This window comes from Ceratotherium simum, chromosome 2, assembly GCF_057802395.1.
Source record: "Ceratotherium simum simum isolate JZ-2026a chromosome 2, ASM5780239v1, whole genome shotgun sequence".
Classification (NCBI taxonomy): domain Eukaryota; kingdom Metazoa; phylum Chordata; class Mammalia; order Perissodactyla; family Rhinocerotidae; genus Ceratotherium; species Ceratotherium simum.
In genome coordinates, this window is record NC_141901.1 from 1,469,952 (window position 1) to 1,486,996 (window position 17,045).

The window sequence follows — 17,045 nt, forward strand, 5'->3', positions numbered from 1 at the left end:
GCCTCTCTCGCAAAGCAGGGACGGGGCTGCGACGGGGGCCTAGATCCCGGGTTGGCTACCTGCTGTTCCCGGCTTCTCCTCCTCTCCACCTGCCTCCGACGCACCGCCCAGTCTACAGGAATGGGAACTCGCCTGCCTAGGGTGGGAGACTGAGTCCATGTAGCTGGGGGAGGGCTCCGCATCTGGGAGCTAACCGCTTGAACGTGTGTGTGTTCGCCCAAGTGACTGCAGAAGCTCAGCTCTCCCGCCCTCAGCAGTGGTGGGCAGGAGGCTAATTCCAAGGACTTTTTCTTTTTTTTTAATTTCAAAGCAGGAAGTGAGAAAGCAGGTAGAAAGACACACTCCAGCCTGGAACTACACTGGGCCCTTCCTTTCCTTTGGCTGGTCCCCACGGTAGGGGGCAGAAAAGGCTAGGCAGCTACGAATGTGCCAGATGTAGGGGCGATAAGGGGCTTGTGGAAAGCCTGGTGTCTCCACACATGCCACTGCTGAAGACCACCAGCAACTGTGGTCAGCCAAACGGGAGAAGGACCAAGGCCCAGTCTTTCGGTTCCCTCATGTACAAATTGAGACGTGATCTACCCTCCTGGCCTAGGGAGAGGAGAGGAGATGCTGAGGGAGAGGAAGAGAAGAGATCACAGCTTCTAGCTTCTTGGGGACCTAGGGGAAACCTGGGCCCAGGACCCAGGACCTGGGAAACCTAGAGTCTTCTCCCATTGGCTTTCTCTGCACCTGCCTTCCTGCCCTCTTGCACTGTGAGGGGCATAGATTCCTGGAACTTTCCAAACTTTGCTCCTTCTGTATCCCCTCTGAGCATGCTACTCAGCTTGCTTTTCTACATCCTCATCTGTCCACCTTGCCGTTGTTCAGTGTGGCCATGGCTCTATTCTTCTTGTTCTTCCTCATGATGCCAGAATTTCTATCCTTCAGCGCTTGTCACACAATGGGCCAGTGTAAGGGAGTGTGGTGAGGTGGGAAGGGGGCACACTCTGGCTTCTCTGAGATCTTTGTGCAAATCCCAATTCCACACTTACCATGTTTAAAGTTAGGGCGAGTCCCCAAGACCACCCTCACTTCTGACACCAATCGCAAGCTCAGGTGTCCCCAAGACCCCCCTCAGGCTCAATAATTTGCTAGAAGGACTCACAGAACTCACTGACAGCTGGTATATCCTCAGTTATGGGTTATTACAGCAAAAGGATGCAGAATCAAGTCAGCCAGGAGAAGAGGCACGTGGGGCGGAGCCTGGGCGAGCTCCACCTGCAGGGCCTCCAGCTGTCCTCTCCTGGAGAGACATGGGGACAGCACGACTCCCAGCAGTGGGGCATGACAACATGCGCTGAGTATTGCCAACTAGGCAGCTCCCCGAGCCTTAGCGTCCCGAGTCTTCACTGAGGCTCAGGTACGCAGGCACGGCTGACCACCTCTGCTCACCTCAGTTTCCAGCCCCTCCGGAGGTTGAGCTAACACACGTCCAAAGCCCCTGCCATAAACCACACTGTTTGCATCAACTATCTAGCGCGGCCCAAGCCCCCCGGGTAGACAAAGACACTCTCATCAGGCCAGACATCGCAGGGGTTTAGAGATTACCCCCCAGAAACCAAGGGCAAAGGCTGGACCCCTCTCTGGGCAAGGTTAATCCTTTACCACAGCCCAGCTATGTGCTGGTGTGATTTCACTAAGCTCACTGGGCCTCCACCTCCTCATCAGTAACCTGGAGACAACGATCCCCATCTTACTGGGCGTTGGTGAGGACTAAGTGATGTGACAGTGGGTGTCCTGTACGTGAAAGGCTTCAGCAGAAACTGGGGCCCTCCTGACTTCCTGCAGGTGTCTGTTCTCACCTCCTAAACTGGTCCAGGGCGTCGTTCCCTCTCTCCTCTTCTTCTCACCCCTTATACCAACTTGCTTTTATCTTTCCCCCGGAAAATGATAATACCCTACATGTTGTTATTAAACTGCTCTTCTTTTCAAAAGATATGCATGTGTTAGCATTTTTTAAAAGCAGCTCCATACTTCTACATTGCAGGATTATCTCAACGTATTTGATCCCTGCCCTCTGGCTGGGCTGCACTGAACATCCTCGTGCGCACGCATCTTTGTGACGTGTGCTGCTGTTTATGCAGGCTGGATTCTTAGAGGTGGCATCGGTGGGTCAAAGGGTACATTTGAAGTCTTGATGGTACTGCCTAATGGCTCTTCTAAAAGGCTGCATCAAGTTAAACCTCCACCAAAACACATGAACCTGCCTGTTTCCCCATACCTTCTGCGGACCATGCAGAAGTGGGGGGTTTGGAGGGTACAGCAGACACTGGTGCACCCAGCCCTGCCTCTCAGCTTTCAGCATCCCTGGACATGCCCAGTGTCCTGCTGCAAGCACCTGACACTCAATGCCTGTGGGCCTTCTCTTGGCCTGAGCCCCGGATAAGGCAGGGCTTGTGGCATGAGATGCCAGGGAGCCATGAGATCCTAGGGAATGTGAAAATCATCAGTGACTCACCATTCACCATGGCAGAGGATAGAGTGAGTGAGGTTTCAGGTCCAGGGTCAGTAGAGTCCATGCCTGCTGGGGTTTCAGCCAGAACTAGAGATACAAACTCAGGGAAGAAAAGGAAACAGGAAGGTGAGATATATGTCTGGAAAGAAAATAGCAACCACTTTTTGCCCTTGGCCCCGAGAATGTCTGTTCCTGACACACTAGTAGACCAGCCTGCACAGGCCAGGGCTGGTCTTTGTCCCCGGAGTCCATCACCAGCAGGTGGTGCCCCTCCCCTGATCGGGACAGGCCTGTAGCTTGGTGACATACCGGGGACACCGAGGCCAAAGAAACACCTGCTTCTTCACCTTCGGGGCCCTTGGGGCCTCTGCACTCCCCTCAGGCCCAGACAATTTCTTTACACAAAGGCCATGAGACTTGAGTCCCAGTTCAGTTTCAATCACCAAATCACTGTGTGATCCTCTATCCCTCTAGGCCTCATTTTTCTTAGCTGTTAGAAAAAAATGAAGTAAAGGCAGAGCAGGCCAGGCAAGAACTAATATTTGTGCAGAGCCTCTTGGTTTACAAAGGGCCGGGTCTCATCAACACTCTGTATCGCCGTGTTACAGAGGAGAAACAAGCCTTAGAGGGGCGAGGGGATCGGCCCAAGTTCACCCTGCTGGCTAGCAGGACTTTCTTGGCAAACGCTGTGTCCCTTCAACTTGACCATACTGGAAGATTCTAATATTATAAATCCAAGATTTTTTGGGCCCACCCTAAAATGGCAAAGTAGTGTTAAGTAGGTGCCGTCAGACCCATCCGGGCTTTGAACTATTACTTGGGCAGGTTACTTGAGCTTCGTTTTTCTCATCTAGAATAATAATGGGTAATATTTATTGAGCGCTTATTTGATGACAAACACTGTGCTACATGAGTTATTTTGTTTATCCTCACAACGACTCTGAGGTACTAAAATTATCCCCCTTTTATAGATGGAGAAACTGAGGCTTAGGGAGGTCAACAGCAGTGTACTGGGCATAGAGAAACGAACAGAGATCGGAATTTGTCACGAGGCTCCAGGAGAGAATCTTCAAGAAGATAAAATTGATAGAACGCCTGATAGCTCTGAACACATGGACATAGACAATTAACGGGGAAGTTAAAGTTAAATTATAGATAATTACTGTACGTAAAACAAAACAAGGAAACAAAAAATGACAATTATTAAGTCCAAGAAAAACAAAAGTTTGCAGGAAATGAAAAGGTCAGTTGTGAATAGGATTTATGTAGTCATAATAAATGCTAATTCTGATAAAACCAATAGCAACATAGGACTGAACTGGGAGGCTGGGGAGGGGGACAGGAAGGGTAAGTGGGAGGTGGAGGTAGGGGAAATCAGCAGATAATGCCTACACCAGAAGCAAGAAGTAGCACTATAGCAAGTAATTTAGAGATATGGAGGTAAATAGCCTAAGAAATAGCTCAAAAGAGTTGAAAGTGATGACCTCTGGAGAAGGGAAAGCATGAGGAAAATTATTTTATAAGAAATCTTATAGAATGATTTGGCTCCAATTCAACTATGTGCTCATATAGCTTTAATGATACTTTTTTAAAGAAATAAAAGGAAAATAAATAAATTGCCCAAGGTCACCCAGACCCGATGTGGTGGTGGTGTGATTTGAACCCTAGCAGGCTGCCTCTAGGGTGGATGCCATGACCACTACGCAATACTCCCTATAAAATATCTACCTCCTAGCACTGTAAAAACCAAGTGAGTGATCTCGACAAGAAACCCAGCAGCTGACATACAATAGGTGCTTAGAAAAGGAAAATTATTTTCTTTATCCCATGGAACCGGCCACAGCTGGACACTCCCAGTAAGGAGTCCAGGCTGGGTCCAGGCTTGAGGAGCCCTGGTGCTTTGAAGCAGCTTCCTCTAAGTTTTCTGTGTCCTTCCAGTGCCTGGGGCTGGCCGGTGCCAGTAGTGCCATCTGGATGGGGCACCCTGGTTTCCAGATTCTCCCCTTCAGAGAATTTTCCCACCCTCTACGTTCCCTCCTGCCTGTCTCCAGTGGAGTTGACCAGACACCCCCAGAAGCTCCAGGACTGGCTGCTACCGGGTCATCCCAGGGCCTTGTAGTTAGGCCCAGCTCCACTGTTTCGTTTACAGCACGCTATTTCATTCACAGGACTGTGTGAGATCAGGCAGCCAGAATGATGCTGAGACAAGATTTTGAGTGAAATCAAATGGTCTGTATAGACAAGGACCCTGCAAAACCTTTTGCCCAGGGTCCTTGATCCCTACGAGCAGCTGTGCTTTCAGGTCCTGCCATATCAATCTCCCCCTTTCCCATGGCATAGTCTTTGCCAGTAGCTGTAACTGTAGGTCTCAAAGCCCCTAAATGGAGTGGAGCATTTTGTCAGTTACCTGGATGAGTCCATCTATCACTAGTGGTCATTCATTCCTTCAGCAAGTATTTATGGAACACCTACCATGTGCTGGGGCTGGACAGAGTGGGGAACAAGATGCTTGCCTGCTCTCCCAGAGCTCACTGCTGGAGGGGACACAGAGAGGCAGGTGGGAGCAGCTCAGAGAAGGCAGTGACAGAGCAAGCGCTGTGTGAGACAGAGAAGGTGGCTGAATGTGGCCTTGAGGGACCTCAGAGGGAGGCTGCTGAGGGAACTGTGGTTTGGAATGGGGGGCTGGACTAGCAGCTTCCAAGTCTAAGATTCTGTAATTTCCCAGCCCAGATCTTTCCACTGTTTCAGGTGATAACTGAGCTCAGGTCTCTGCCTGTGGACCTTAGCCAGAGCGTAAGGCATGTCTGAGCTAGAAGGGACCTGAAGGGACCATCTAATCAAATTCTCATTGTTCCACTGAGGAAGCTGAGGCCCAGAGGGAGGTGTCTTGCCCTTGTCAGAGTTAATCACAGAGCCAGGACTAACGCTCGGATCTCTGGCCTCCCAGTCCTGGGCTTCTTCCACTCTATCTCAAGTCTCGACAGGGCCTGAGCCCCTACTGGGCAGACGAAATCTCCCATTTTTAAAAGAAGACCACTCCATCCCAGCGGGTGTCACAACCTTTCTCACATCCCCAATTCGGGATCCAACAACTCTTCAATCAACAAACGTTCCTGGAGAGTACACCATAAGCAAGTATCCTTGGGAACACAAGCTCAACACAGATTTCTGCTCCCAAGAAGTCACAGTCTGCTGGTGGAGGGGCATACACAGGACAAACACGTGATACAGCCGGGGCGTCAGCTTATCTGCTCCCTGTACTCGGCGCGCAGTAGGCGCTCAGCGCGCGGAAGCGCGCACCAATAATTATCATTCTCAACGCCAGTCGGCGAAGACGCCGGCGGGTCGGTGAGAAGAGAAACGAGGGCCTTTTTTCTGTCCAGGCTCTGCGAACATCTCCTCAACTCGCCGGGCCGGGCCGCGCCCAGCGTCCCTCCCTCCTCCTCCTGCGTCCTGGTCCCACTCGGCGCGTGAAGGGAGGGGCGCGGCGGCGCGCACGCAGGGTGTCGGGGGCGCGCCGGCCGCCGGGAGACGCGCACGGGCTGGTCTCTGCCCTAATGCGGCGGCTGGCGGCGAGAGGCGCTGCAGGGGACGCGGGGGAGGTGGCGGCGCCGGCCGCGGACAGCACGCACTGCGCCCAGGGCCGAAGCACTAGCCTTTGGAGGTGAGCGAGCGCGGACACCAGAGAGATGGGATGGGGTAGAATAGGGGTCATGGAAACCCATCTAGCGACACCCCCTTGTTCCCGCCCTCCTCTGTGCATCTCTATGCCCCGACCTGTCCCCATCCCCCTCCGTCCACGTCTCTGCCCCTTCTCCTCTCCACACCGTCCCATGCCCTGAATCCATCCTGTTCTGTCCATGTCTGCACCCCACCCCCATCCAGCTCCCAACCCCCTGCCCACCCCAACACCCTTTCTGTCTCATTGGCCGCGTCCCCTCCCCCTTCTTGCATCCTCCTCCTCTTCCCTCTTTCCTTCCGTCCCTGCCTCATCCGGGAGCCCTGCCCTTATACCTCCATTTACCTCCACACCCCACTTTGTATGACCCCATCCTTCTATTTTTCTTTCCCTGCACATCAGCCTCTGTCCTTGCCCTCCCCTGTTCTGGTCCCCACCTCTACTCCCATCACTCCTTGTGCCTGTCTCTCCATCAGCTCCCTCACAATTTCTGTCCTCCCCAGGCCCCCTCTGTACACCCTGGCCCAGCCCCTTCCCAGCTGCCTCTTGGTTTCCTCCTGCACCCTAGTCCCTCTCAGGACCCCCATCTTCTTCTCCCCCTTGGCTGTTAGCTGGCCTGCCACCCATCGCCTTCCCCACCTGCCCTTCCTGGTGCTGTTTGTAGCCACACGGTTTGTGCTGAGACCCCCTCACCTGGGCCCTCCTTCCCTGTGTGGGGAGGCCTAGGCCCTGAAGGCCCAATGTGCTCGCTGTGGTGGAATCCACTATAACCCCTTTCTGCATGTTTGGTCCTATTCATGGCTTGGGGGTGAAGGATGCTGGGGTGAGTAGGCCTCTCTTATGTTCCTCTGCAGCCACTCCTAGCTGTTCAGGTTTGTTTCCTAGATGGCCTGGGGTGGAGGGGAACTAAGCACTGGCAGACTAGGGTGGGGAAGAGGCAGGCTCCAAGGAACAGGCTGAGTAGCCTCTTCCTGGTCTTGATCTGAGCCCTGGGATGCAAAGGTCTGGTTGAGGAGCCCCACTGGAGGGCTGGAGATTTTGGATTTTAGAAAGGGTCCTTCCTCAGCCTCCAGGTCAGCACTTTGGCTTTGGGAGCTGTCGTGAGTGTGGTCCAGGGGCTGGGCTGAGAGTGGGCAGAGTGCTGAATCACCTAGCCTCTGGTCCCCATGGCAGCCCCTCTCCTGCCCTGAGCCAGGTTCTGCTCCTGATTCCTTCCTGGCATTGGGCAGTGGTGTGTGTGTGTTGGGCAGAGATGCCTCCTTCCTCAGTCTGGAGGAGCGGATGACAGTGCCTGTTTTCTGCCTGTCTCCCGGGATGAGGGCCTGGTGTGTCTTGTCTACCCTTGGAGCTTTGGTGAGCCTTGCTGGGCGCCAGTCAAATCTCCAGCAAGGGCAGACCGCAGGGCTCTGAGACCTGGCTGGGCAGGAGTCGAATTGTTTGTATGGGGTCAGACACCAGCAGGTTCAGAACCCACTGCACCTGAGACATAAGTAGGAGAAGCCTGGGGAAAATGTGTGTGGAGAGTGGAGGCCTGGGAGTAGGGCCATCCCAGCTGTGGGTGTGGGGGCAGAGAGAAGGCAGGCAGAGACCTGTCCTCCCCTCTGGTTTGGGAGTGATGGGATCTGGTGGAATTGCACTGCAGGAAGAATTGAAGGTGATGGGGGTCTGCTCCGCATCTAGTACATTCTACCTTTTGTCTTGACCAAGCTAGCACTTCTGAGGGAGTAATTTCTCCTCCTTGTCTTTGGATTCAGCTAAAGGTTGTGTGTGTGTGTGTGTGTGTGTGTGTGTGTGTGTGTGTATAGAGAAAGAGAAAGAATGAGAATAACACGAACGAGGAAAGAGACTCATTCACACTCAGCCCGTGAAATAGGGAGTGGCGGTCCAATTCCTGTCTTGGGAAATATCCCATCTTCCCTAAAACCCTGAGGCTTAAATTGGAGGTAAAGAGCAAATTGCTGACGGGTCCTGCCCTTCTCCGCGAGGCTCCCGCACTTTAGAATCTGAGTGGTTGGACTCCAGCTCATGTGCGGCAACTCTGAACGGCACTCAGGCAGCGCCTGGCAAGGGGGGCGTGCAGTTGGGGGACTGGCTGTCCTCGCTTGGTCACCCTTCTGCGCCCCCTCCCATCATGAGTGGGGGTGGGGTGGGAAGCCTCCCCTGGCATTTTCTGGTCTGGGGAGGAGGCCTCACCTGAAGCTGATGCTGAGAGAGAGCTGATTGGATGAAGGTTCTGATGCTGAAGTGCTTGATTGGGGCTCAGGTTGAGTGGGGGGTTCTGATAACAATGTACATATTTCCTAGTTTTGTGTGATGAATCTCACCCTGCATCCCTTGTTTGACATCACAAAGGCTACGCAGAGATAAACCGAGGCACGCAGAAAGAGGAGCTGGCTCCCCAGATTGCTGGAGCAAGGCCTAGCCAGCTCCCTGAGCTGCCGTGGGCTGGCTTACAGGGCTGGTTCTTTCAGAGGCACATTGAGGAGGTGGCTGAACCTGGGTTGAGGTTCTGGCGTTGGATACCTGAGGGGGCAGGCACAGAGGAGGGTCCTGTTTCTGCAGTGACCGAGGGATGGGATTTCAAGGCTCCCGTCACTCTGTGTCACAACTTGTTCCCTTCTCCTGGCACCACTCTCTTCTAAGACCATGCAAGAGCTGGGGTGTGAGGATCAGCACTTAGTCTTTAGAAAAAGAAATTCTTAGGAAGGCAGAAAGGGGGAGTCCCCAGTCTGTTTGGCCTGGGGGAGGTGAGGAGAAGGAAGTGAGAGGAACTTAAGGCTGCTTCCATACTTACTCATTTAACAAATGCTAATTAAACGCTCCAGTGTGCTGCTCTGCTAGGTGCTGGGATCATAGAGATGAAAAGCAAGCCAGGGTCTGGCCTCAGAGCTCCCCGTGTAATGGAAAGAGAGACAAGTAGCCAGACCAATAGCGTAGATAACTTGGAGTGAGAAGGTCCGGACGGGGATGTGGAACAGCAGCCTCTTTCATTCCACTGGCATCCGCCCCTCTCCCCCACAGCTGTGGAGAGGGCTGGGTTGATTCTATCCAGAACGGTAGGTCAGGGCTGGCCTGAAGCTCACTGTGAGGAAAAGGGTGGAGGAGGAGGTGAGATGCAAGGTTTCCAGATCCCTGGTTGCGGGCAAGAGAAGGGATGTTCTGTGTGCAGCTGACCCCTGCTCAGTGCTGCTTAAGCCTGATTGGGGGGTTGGGTACCCACTGAGAATTCCGGGACAAGATCCAGGCTACTTAACTCTCCCATTCCCATCTCCTAAGCACTTGTATTTAGGGGCGAAGTGTGGTCTGGATATGCTTAGAATGTCAGAGTGAGTCAGAGGAAAGAGGCCCGCTGTCTGCTCTCAGGGAGTTCCTAATCTGACGGGGAAAAAGCACGTACACACAGAGCTATGTGCTCAGAAACAAGGTGAGTACAAATAGTGAGAGCTCTAATGTGTGTGGAAGGGTCTTGGTGTTCTGGGGAGGTCAGAGTCAGGTGGGAGTCATCAGAGAAGTCCAGATAGGGGAAGGGAGGCTAATGGTGAGCAGGGGAGGTACTTAGAAGTTATGCACTTGAGCACAGGTTACCACGGACCACCACAGCTGACCTGGGAGAGAGCCTAAGGATAGAGACCCAGCCTCATCTGTCTGAGAAGTCCCCTCTTCCCCACACACCTAACGTAGTTCATTTCAGTAGTGTGTCCTGAGCCTTTGAGTATGTCCCAGGAACTGTGCTAGGCATTGGGTATGTAAGTGGAGTCGGAGAGACAGAAATGAAAACAAATTGAAATTCAGTACAAGAAATGCTATCACAGAGATTAATGAGTTCCTGGCATTGTGGGAGCGTGGCTGAGGGGTCACGGTGGGCAGTGGATAGACCCCTGCTTTGGCTAGAGCAGCTTGGTGTCAAACTTTTGAGCATTTGCTCAAAATGCGCAGCCAGGGCCCAGGCCTAGCTCACGGGCAGAGGTTAGATGCACATGGCCTGGTCCTTGGGACTGCAGGGAGGGCTCTGGGAGCCGATGGCTGTGCTGGGGGCTTGGGTGGGCACTCCCATAGCTTTGCTGACCTGGGCCATTGGCCAGATTGTGCCAGCCAGCTTGAGAACTCTTGAGCCATCCTCCTCTCCTTAGGTTTGAGTCAAGCCAAGAAAAATAAAAGTGGCATAATAGCAATAGTCACCGTTATAGAGCGTTTACTACGTGCTAGGCACCCTACTGTGTGCCTTATATGCATCATCTCATTTAATCTTCATAAGGGTTAACCCTACAAAGAGAAGTATTGTTAAGCTCCTGGTTTTACAGATAAGGAACCAGACTCAGAGAGGTTGTTAGTTAAGATTGTAGAACAGGTGAGTTGCAGAGGGAGCATTTAAACCTGTGTGTGTTTGACGTCGAAGCCCGTGCTCCTCTCCTGTGTGCTGTACTGAGCTCCCCTACCTGGTAGAAAAGTAAAGAACTGGGAGGTTTCATCTGCTTGTACAAGGCTCTCCAGGAAAATCTATTAGAAGGGCTCAGCATGCACTTTTGAGTACCTGCTATGTCCTTCTGAAGGATGCAGAAACGTGGTTCCTGCTTTCAAATAGGGGAAATACGATGGCAACCCTTGGGAATGCTACAAGACGTTGTGTAATGACGTCTTTAGACCCCAGACAGTAAAATTTCGAAGGAAGGAGTGATCCCTCAGTGTGGTGTTGGAGTCAGGGAGGTCGCATACCGTAGCAGAAGCTGCTTGGCCTTTGAGGTCAGACGGACCTACAGTCAAACCTTGGCCCTTCCACTTACTACTGAGGAGCTGCAGTTTCCCAGTCTGTGAAATGGGGATATTAATATGAACCTTGGAGAGCTGTTACAAGGATTAAATGTGATAACGTAGTGAAGGGCCCACCACAGTTCCTGGCTGGTCCTAAGTACTTGTCAGATGCTAGCTGCTCTCACAGAGGAGGTGGGAATGGAGCTGAGCCTTGGACAGTTGGTAGAATTTTAACAGGGAAGGGAAGGCGAGAGTATTCTAGATGAGGGAACCCACCAGGTGTGTGAGCAAAAACTTGGTGTGTTCAGGTTCTCTGGGGAAGAAGAGACTTGCCTCCCCCTGCCTGCTTTCCCCAGGTCTTGCAGTAAAGTCTTAAGGACACCATCGTGAAAAGCATGAGGGTTTATGTTTTACTTCCAGCCCCATCATAACAGAGCTTAAATGTGTTTCTCTCTCTGTAACACTAGAAGATGGTTGGGGGAAGCCCATGTCTCTGGGATTTATGTCGTTGACTAATTTCTTGTCCTGTCTTTCCTTTCCCAAATGCCCAGCCATGAAAAAGTTGGAGTGCCTGGGGCCTGGTGGGGTCATCCCATCGGGCGGGCATTATCATCCCCTCCTCAGGGAGGCAGCTGCCTGAGCATCTGCCTTCTCCTCTTTCACCTGCTCATCCTCACTCTTTTCCTCCCAGGCTGGGCCAGCCCCTCCTGAAAGGCCTCCCTGGCAGCCCCTCTCTCCCAGTCATTATGATGCTAATCGTGTTGTTAATTTTTCTGAGATGCAGAAAGAAAGCCCCAATCTGTTCTAATGAATTTAATTAGAGAGGGGCTTGGAGGGCTTCAGAACCTCTTACCAGGATCACAATAAACAGAGTTAAGGAGATAAACAGCCTGGGATCAGCGGCTCAGGGGGAGGGCGGGAGGAGGTCCTAGAAGGAGGAAGCCACTGGCACCCAGAGTTGGAGGAAGGCTGCGAGTGCTGTAGTCCTCCAGGTGGGCTCCCTTTTGGGCTGTTTCTGCCTGCCCCATCCAGCCCTATGTACTTAGCTTCATACCTGGTTCTGCCCGCAGGTGGTAGATGACCCTCCAGAGAAGGTCTTCTCATTCTCATCATCATCACCAAGTATTTATTGAACACCTGCTGTGTGGGTAAGGTGTACTGTGCCATCTTCCGGAGCAATGTGGAGGCGCGGGAGACCCTGTCTCCACCCTAAAGGAGATAAGAGATGTGTATTCAAATATAAGAAACGTTTCTGATTCCAGACAGTAAATGCTACAAGGTTGATAGAGGTTACGTTGGGCTTGGGTGATTTGGAAAAGCCTCTCGCAAGAGGAAGTACTTGAGGTGGGTCTTGAGACATTGAGACTTGAAGACTTAATCATCAGAGCTGCTGGAGGAAGAGCAGACGCAAAGGCAGGAATGTGCAGGGGATCTTTGGGTCCTGAGGAATAAATGGCGTGGCTTGGGTGTGAGTGCATGTGATTCAGTAGTAGAGATATGTCTGGGGCAGCACGTTGAGACGTACTCGGGGTCATCATAGAGGACCCAAGAGGTGGAGTCTACTCTTCTAACCTGGTAGTACTGTGGTCTCCCTGCTTTTCTTCTCTGAGCACTTAGGGTGGCCAGCTTAGGGAAGGGCCCAGGACAGGATGGTTGTGGCCCTTATGCTGAGCTGGCTCCCCTGGATCCAGTTTAGGCCAACTGGAGTGGGTTGACCAGATGCTAAGTTTTGTTTTCAGATCTTGTGACTCTCTGGGGTGAGAGTGAATGGCTGGCAGAGCAATTCCAAGGACGTTTCCTGGTGATGAGCGTTCCCTCTGTCTTTACTGATGCCGATTTGCTTTGGCAGTAGTATTTTTTGCAAGTATTCAGTGGAACCTTCCAGTTCCAGGGCCAGTGAGTTTCATAACTCATCTCTTTATATTACTAAGAGTTCTCCAAGTGTGCATGTACATGTGTGTGTGCATTTGTGTGTGCAAGCTGTCTATGTTATTGAAATTATTCTGACTAGATTCTGGTTCTAGTTTGATCTTTATTTGTAACACAAAAGTTATTAAATGTTTCTGAGCCTTAATTTCTCCATGTGTAAGAGGGAGTCATCCCTGTATCTTACTGCGTGTAGATCCGTGAGCTGAATGCTTTGAGAATAGGATTTTAAACATGAGGAGATATTACAACTGTCATTTTGACAAGAAGTATAATGTTGAGCTGAAATTTTAAGTCAATTCTCCCTCCCCCTTGGAACTTCTTGACTTGTGAGACTAGCTACAGTTTTATTTTGGGGTACCAGCAAAGATTATGCTTTTAGTTCTTTTCCATAGTCTCTCTGGGCTTATGCGTAATTAGTGGTGGAGTTGGTGCACTGCTGTCAGGTGTTGGTTGACCTATCCATGTGTGTTTGTGTGAGAGACATTGTTATTATGCCCATTGTGTGGTATTTTTCCACATGTTGGAGGTGACACATTCTTTATGAAGGAGAATGCCTTGGAGGCCACAGGCAATTTTCCTTTGCTGACGTAGACGAGGCCAGAAACTAGATCTCTTTCTGATCGTCATCACACACCGAGTGGAATTGAAGCCTTTGTGACTCATGTTGGGAGCTAACCCAGGTTCTCTGGCTGACTCCAGCCTGGGCTGTGCCCTGGTTTGTTTTACATAATATGCGTTGCATCTGCAGTTAGTCTTTGAAGCTTCTACCACGTGCATAGCACACTTCTAGGTGGCAACATGTTTTGAGAGAATCCTCAACTCATAGAATGTTAGAGATGGTTTAGTCCAAGATCATTATTTTACTGATCAAGAAACTGAGACTCATGGGGCCGGCCCGGTGGCGCAAGCGGTTAAGTGTGCGCGCTCCGCTGCGGCGGCCCGGGGTTCGCAGGTTCAGATCCCGGGTGCACACCGACACACCACTGGTCGAGCCATGCTGTGGCGGCGTCTCATATACAGTGGAGGAAGATGGGCACAGATGTTAGCCCAGGGCCAGTCTCCCTCAGCAAAAAGAGGGGGATTGGCAGATGTTAGCTCAGGGCTGGTCTTCCTCACAAAAAAAAAGAAAAAGAAACTGAGACTCAGAAGGGCGACATGACTTGCTTGTGGCTGCATGGCTACTTGCTGGCAGAGCTAGTTCTTCCACATACTGGACCACCAGGAACTTGAAAAACTACATATGAACCTAGTAATTGTACAAGAGGATATGTAATTAAGTTCCCTAAAAGCATGATCTAAACTCGAAGTGCTTTGGATGTCAGAGAAGAGGAAATCAGTGTGGACTAAAGTCCTTTGGGAAGGTTTTGAAGAGAAGCAGGGGCTGGTTTGGGTGCTGGGGATGAGTAGGATGTGAATAGGTATAGATAAGGAAATGGGCATTTCTGGTGAGGTAAGGTAGCATGATCAAAGGTTTAGAGGTGGGAAGGTTTAGAGGTCAGGCATTGAACTGGCCAGGCTGAAGCAGTGGAAGGTGCAGCTGGAGGGACTGGCTGGGGCCAGACTGCAGGGAATCTTGACTCTGAGGAGTTGGACTTTTCTTGGAGTTGGTGAGGGCATTTGAAGCTCCTTGTCTGTACTTGATCTTTGAAGACAAGGGTGTGGAGTTAGGAGAAGTGAATGGGAAATTCCTTCACAGGCCCCTGGTGCTGTCTGGGGGATAGTTCCTTCCGAAGGGGTGTTTGGGGACAAGGGCAGTGTGGAACTTTTCCTTGAGCCCTGGTAGGGAGCTTATTGCTGTCCAGGGTGCTGACCTGCCATCTGAAAGATTTTTCTCCCCAATGATGCCAGGTTAGAAGGTAAATCCAGGGAATGCTTGGAACCACCCCAAGGGATCTGGAAAACATTTCTGGCCAGGACTAGGTAGCATCTGGGCTTTCTGGCAGCAAACTGGTTTACAGCATCTGACCTCACAGTCCTCGTGGTGAAAGCAGAAGTATGGGGCTGGGGGAAACTAGTAATGGCCCTCTTGAGAAGGAGAGACCATGTGTATGCACATATGCATGCTAAAATGACCCAATTTGTAGCCCTGAAATTGTTCCTTAGAGTCTTTGTATTTACATGAGAATCCCAGTACATTGCTTCTTTCCTTGTGAAAAGTGCACTTAGTCTACTCAGCATTTCAGAGTACCTAAAACCTCTCCAGCAAACAGAGAGAGCAACAAAAGTTCCCAGAAGACCCTGCTCATTACTTTGCATGAAACATCTAAATATTCAATATTAGAGTTGTCCAATAGAGCTTTCTGTGGTGATGGAAATGTTCTGTATCTGTGTCCAACATGGTGGCCACCAGCCACTTGTGGCTACTGAGCACTTGAAATGTGGCTAATGTGACTGAGAATTGAATTTTTAATTTGATTTAAATAGCCATATGTGACTAGTGGCCACTGTATTGGACTGCACAGCTCTACAGTGAGAATTCTTGACCTTTGCCCCTTATTTTTGCTTGTTGGTCCCTCATACCCCATACTTGACCTTTGACATAAGTTGACTTGCGAAAGGGGGCGAATTGCTGGAGAAAGCCCCATACTGAGTCTGAACTGAAAGTCTGCCTCTGGCTGGGAGTTTTGCCCTGACTTTCTTGTTTCACAGTGAGAACAACCATACCTGATGCACTGCGATTTTTCTTTCAAGGGCAGAGAGAGGGCTCCTTGGCTTCTGGCTGGGGTCCCAGGGACCTGACCCGAGGCTTTTTGGAGCCTTGAATGGGCAAGCAATGCAGTGTGTATGGCCCAGGAAACCTGGCTCTGGGGCAAGTTGGCGTCCAGATGATGTGCCCTTGTGTTGGATGTTTGTGGGCATCCAGCAGAGAGAAGTTCCTGGTCTTGATCCATCTCCCCTTCTAACTCTAGGCATCTTTACATTCTCTTTGGCTGGTATAGTGGGCATGGCTCAGCATAGGGTATGGGTGAGTGGTAGAGGTACCAGAGGGAAAAAACGCTTTAAAATGAGAATCAATAAGTAGGTAATAAGCTGTCAAAAGACTGGAGTAGAAAATTTCCATTGTGTTGGCCCGTGCCAATGCCCATGGTTCTGCTTAACTTTATCATAAACATGCTTGATTTCCTTGGGTCTCTGGTCTTAGGCTTGTCATAGATAAATCTGATTTCCTGAACCGGAGTGCATGCTTTTTGAAGGCGTGCCTTATCATTTTCTTGTTTTCTCCCACAGAATCTCAATGTGCTGATAGTAATCCTTAAAAACACCTACTTGTGAGTAGCTCTTTGTTGGCCTGGAGCTATGGGTTTGATTCCTCCAAAATGTATGCACGTGAATACAAATATTTATCGAGCCCCTGCTGGGTGTAAGTCTCTGTACTTGATGCTGTGGGCAGTGACAAAGGAGGAGCAAAGATGGTTGCTCTCAGTCTAATGAGACAGCAAAGGCAGGCACGTGTGAAAAATGACGCACACAACTGATAGAAAGAAAGACAGAAGTGGTAGCAGGGATACAGAGCTGGGAGTGGGGTGCAGGATGCTGGAGGGGCCAGATTATGTGTGTGTCTCTGTCTGGCCTTCTCTTGAGGATCCCCTCCTTCATGAGGCATCGCTGGTACCAGCCGCCTCCGTGTTGCAGTGACAGTGCTGCCTTTATGGTTGTGGTCAGGCAGCTTGCCGGCTCCCTCGGGCTGTGCTGAGGCGCTGCTGTCCTGAGCTCGCCTCTTCTGTGGGAGGGGGGAGTGGACGAGAGGACTGTGTAGAAGGGGAAGAGACTCCTTTTTCTTCGTGTCATTTAAATGGTGACACATTTAAGTCCTAGTCACTGATGAGGCTTGTTGGGACTCCAGCAGCTCTTGTGCATGGAGCACCATGATGCAGGCCCCAGTGCAGCTCTGGAGGAGACAGGAGCTTGATGACATGGCTCACCACAGTCACTTGAGTCCCCCAGCTCTACTCTCTAGGGGTATGGCTTCCTGGCGGGGGGCAGATGGGCTGCATCTCCCACCTGGGGAGGGACTTCTCTGGTTGACTCACTGGGAGGAGCCTGCCCTTTTCCATCCTCCATGTGTGCAAGAGTCACCTGGGATCTTGTTTAAGTGCAGAGGTGGAGTCAGTAGGTCTGGATTGGGCCTGAGATTGCGCATTACTAACAAGCTCCCAGGCAAAGCCAGTACTGCTGGTCGGCAAATCATGC

The 17,045-nt window shown here is 51.2% G+C and overlaps 1 protein-coding gene across 6 annotated transcripts in view; it reads left to right on the forward strand.

Moving 5' to 3' along the window:
• Positions 1 to 6,020: 6,020 nt before the first annotated feature.
• NFASC (neurofascin) overlaps positions 6,021 to 17,045 on the forward strand; it is a 181,040-nt gene continuing 170,015 nt past the window's right edge. For 3 of the 6 annotated variants that reach the window (XM_087437003.1, XM_087437009.1, XM_087437018.1), the window contains exon 1: positions 6,027 to 6,161. In XM_087437003.1, the coding sequence (XP_087293129.1) occupies positions 6,055 to 6,161 (107 nt within the window). In that variant the 5' untranslated portion in view covers positions 6,027 to 6,054. Of the gene's footprint in view, positions 6,162 to 17,045 lie in introns of all 6 variants that reach the window. The other 3 variants (XM_087437025.1, XM_087437014.1, XM_087437031.1) reach the window with 2 other exon arrangements.